This window comes from Equus quagga, unplaced genomic scaffold (assembly GCF_021613505.1).
Source record: "Equus quagga isolate Etosha38 unplaced genomic scaffold, UCLA_HA_Equagga_1.0 HiC_scaffold_7125_RagTag, whole genome shotgun sequence".
Classification (NCBI taxonomy): Eukaryota; Metazoa; Chordata; class Mammalia; order Perissodactyla; family Equidae; genus Equus; species Equus quagga.
The window spans coordinates 1-4,136 of record NW_025794469.1 but is presented as its reverse complement, the minus strand read 5'-3'; the positions used below and the strand labels follow the sequence as shown (position 1 = coordinate 4,136).

At 36.1% G+C, this 4,136-nt stretch overlaps 1 protein-coding gene across 1 annotated transcript in view; it reads left to right on the top strand.

Moving 5' to 3' along the window:
• LOC124232529 (killer cell lectin-like receptor 2) overlaps positions 1-4,054 on the top strand; it is a gene marked incomplete at its 3' end in the record, with an annotated part of 4,755 nt that extends 701 nt beyond the window's left edge. Inside the window, exons 2-4 of the mRNA XM_046649489.1 lie at positions 840-956; positions 2,545-2,634; positions 3,812-4,054. Coding sequence (XP_046505445.1) covers positions 842-956; positions 2,545-2,634; positions 3,812-4,054 — 448 coding nt within the window. The remainder of the gene's footprint in view (positions 1-839; positions 957-2,544; positions 2,635-3,811) is intronic.
• Positions 4,055-4,136: the final 82 nt, after the last annotated feature.

The window sequence follows — 4,136 nt, the reverse complement described above, 5'->3', positions numbered from 1 at the left end:
TTTATGGATATTAACTAATGACTGCCCACTGACAAATTTTATTTTCAAATAATTTTCTCTGGCAACATCATACACTGGAACATTATTTCTAAAATTTTAATATACATGGACTCATTTGGGATTAAAAATACAAGTGTCTAGGCTCCACCCTAAGAGACTTTTATTCAGCACATCTTGCATGGGGCACTGGAATCTGGAATGTTAACCAGTCTGCAATGTTAACTCTTAGTAATTGTTTAGCAGGTGGTGCATGGAATACACTTTGGGAAGGACTCTGGTGGAGTCATGTTGTAATTGAAGAGAATGCAAGAACTTTTTAGTGTAGACCTGAACGTGTATATTGTTTTTTTTTAAGCCAAGATATTTATATTTTTTCAGAATATCAGAAACAGAGAACTTTTCTTTTTTGAATTGATAGTTTTTAAAGTGTCTCAGTAATTTGGGATGGTACCAATTTTGCCTAACATTTGCATATGTATGTTAAACGTTTTGAACTATATTGGCTGGGTGAATAGGACCCAGCCTGTTCAATCTGTTGGTAGATTTTTAAAAAATTCTTTCTGTATTTTCTAATAATTATGGCAGTAATCACTGGGAGTATAAATGACTTTATCAGAAGTACTGAAATGTTTTCCATTTCTTATATAAATCAAGCTCTGTCTACGTGCTTTAGGCACTTAAAGAAGTTAATAATCCCACCCTCACGTACACACACAGATGTACACACATACCTCTGAATCCTGGGTGTGTTCTATAGACTGACGCTTTAATTTTTCTTTAGACAGAAATACTCCTATTGCGAAGTTTTAATGCAAAACATGTTTCTCTTCTTACTCTAGACATGAGCAATCAGGAAGTGACTTATTGCTCCTTGAGATTTCTTCAGTCTCCTTCGGAGTCACAAAATACATTAAGGCCTGGTGGTACTCAAAGGCCTGGGAAAACTGATGACAAAGGTATATGTTTTAAGCATCTAGATTCACCTGTCTTTTATGGATTGTCAAACTTTAGAGTTTTGAAGAAAGTGTTCTTTTGAACTTCAGGTTCTCAGGTGGTAATATGAAATCATAATTGTGTGGACTAGCAGAACAAGTCTCTTTTTTTTTAAAGTTTGTGAGAATGGAGAACTTAATGAATACCTTTAAATTTGAGAAGCTAATAGAATGTTTTCACTCAAATTTGTTTAAGTGGAATTCATGAGGCCTTTAAAAGTAAAGGACAGAGCCAGCCAGGATGGCCTAGCAGTTAAAGTCTGGCCTGCTCCACTTCAGCTGCCCGGGTTTGGTTCCTGGGCGTGCAAGCACACCACTCGTCTGTCAGTAGCCATGCTGTGGTGGCAGCTCACATAGAAGAACTAGACTTATAACTAGACGGTAACTGGAATATACACTATGTACTGGGTTTTTGGGGAGGAAAAAAGAGAGAGGAAGATTGGCAAGAGAAGTTAGCTCAGAGCAAATCTTTCAAAAAAAATTAAAAGTAAAGGTCAGACTAGAGTCTTAAGAAAAGATCGTGTTTCCTAGAGAAATAAAAGTCTTAAAGAATGAGAAATGAAAAATGTGCATTAGAAACAATGTTTTTATTCAGACAAGATATTTTAGGTGTCTTAAATATTTACCAAACTTTAATGACAATAAGAAACAAAACAAAAGGAGCATTCTTGGGGCTGGCCCCGTGGCCGAGTGGTTAAGTTCGCGTGCTCTGTTGTGGCGGCCCAGGGTTTGGATCCTGGGCGCGGACATGGCACTGTTCATCAGGCCACGTTGAGGTGGCATCCCATATGACACAAGTAGAAGGACCTGCAACTGGGATATACAACTATGTACCAGGGGGGATTTGGGGAGATAAAGCAGAAAAAAAAAAAGATTGGCCACAGTTGTCAGCTCAGGTGCCAATCTTAAAAAAAAAAATAAGGAGCATTCTGATGTTTCTATTCTTTCTCTCTTTCCTCAAATATTGTCACAAACTCTAAGTTGAGAATAACTTTTAATTGTTTAATTTAGTGACAGAGATACAACTTTTAGATACTGAGGACCTCAAAATTAGGAGGATAAATATTCACTAGAGAAAAATAGATCTGATGAAAAATAAAGCTGATTTCTGGAAACTTCCTTAAGAATGAACCCCAATCACATCTGCAGCTTCAGAATATCCAATATTGGCCACCAATTTCTCAAGAATATTGGCTGCTTTGTCTTTCCTCTTCATGATTAATTGTGATCACAGGAAGGAGTAAATATGTCAGTGTAGATTCTCATAAATGTGTATTGTGTCTATTGCCATCTGTGCCTTTTTGTAAGGGATGTACTTTTAAAATCCTATAAGACTGTTCTCGTGTGTAACATTGCTACAATGAGTGGATGTCAGTCAGAAAGCTGAGACTTTAGAACTGTAATTACGAGATCACAAATTTAAATCAATTTGTATGATATATTTTTGTAAAATGTTTAGAGAAGAGTGTCTTTTTGTTCAAAATGTCCTAGGTTAAGGTTAGTAGTGGGCCAGGCTCTTTCCTAATGATTATCTTCTTCCTTCTTTATTTAGAGTTTTCAGTGCCCTGGCATCCCTTCGTAGTGACTCTTGGGATTCTCTGTTTACTTCTTTTGGTGACAGTCACAGTGTTGGGAACAATGAGTGAGTATTTGAAATGTGTCCTTCAAGTCTGAGTAATAGCAGTAACTGCTAATTGTGCAGATATTAACCATGCTCCAACAATTGCTCCTTTACTATAATCAGGGAAAGTCCCAGGTGGCTCTTTTTTACTGATTTTTCCTCAGACACATCACAGTGTTGTTTTCATTTTACTTACATATTCCAATGACTGCAACTGTAATGAGCTTTCTCATTCTGTATAATACATGGTCACATTCCTTTTGATACAAGACTTAGTGATGTTTTGCCTTCTGAGTTTAGATCATTGTGAATCTTGGCTGAACATTCTTTTAAAAACAACTGTTCATGGCGCTGGCCCCGTGGCTGAGTGGTTAAGTTCGCGCGCTCCGCTGCAGGCGGCCCAGTGTTTCGTTGGTTCGAATCCTGGGCGCGGACATGGCACTGCTCATCAGACCACGCTGAGGCAGCGTCCCACATACCACAACTAGAAGAACCCACAACGAAGAATATACAACTATGTACCAGGGGGCTTTGGGGAGAAAAAGGAAATAATAAAATCTTTAAAAAAAAAAAAACAACTGTTCAAAAGAAATTATGACTTTCTAAGTATACAATGAAGAAATAGTTTAGTAGAAAGAGTGTCTATACATGGATGTTAGGTGATCTTGAATTCAGCCTGTGTCTTGTATTTGAATTCCTTGACATCTTTAGTGAAAATCACTCATATGATTCACTCAGATAAAATTACATATTTGGATCTTCCTCTCTTTTCTCCTCTGGATATTCTATCTACTTCAATAATATTGGTGCTATTTCTTCAGGTTTCTTAGTTCAGATTTTCATACTCAGAAGATGTGTTGCTAAATGTTGATTGGGTGATTTTTTCTTTGGTATTTATTTGTAAATGATGTACTAACCATTTATAAAGAAACTAAACTGAATGGTATGGTGTTACTATTATAATTCTATTCAGATATCTTGTTTTATTTATTCTACACTTAAGTTGCTAATAGTGGGAAATTTGGTGTTTCTATTTCTGTGATCAGTTTATTGAGGTGTTACTTTCTTAATGTCAAATTACTATTTAAAGTGATGAAAAGGGTTGGTTGTCAAAGTGACACTTTTTCTCTTGTATTAAATTTCAACATTTAAACATTATGAGTACTTTTTGGTGTTATATGTATACTATCAATTTTAGTTTTTCAGTGTTTTAAAGAAAAACATCAACAGGAGGAAATTCTACGAAACCTCATTCCACAGCACGACAGTATACGAAATAACAACTACTCAAAGGAGCAACTTTTGATAAATAAGACTTTAGAGTGTGACATTCTTAAAAATAAAACCCTTCATCAGAAAAAGGAACTGGACTCACTCTTTATGGAAAAGATGAGATGTCATATAAAACAGGAGATCTTTTCAAAGTCTTTGCAAAGTACAGGTATGGAGGAAATCGTGAGTGACAGGTAGCATGACTTTTCATTATTTCTTCCCCCTCCAGAAGCTTTGAGGCCTAATAAGAG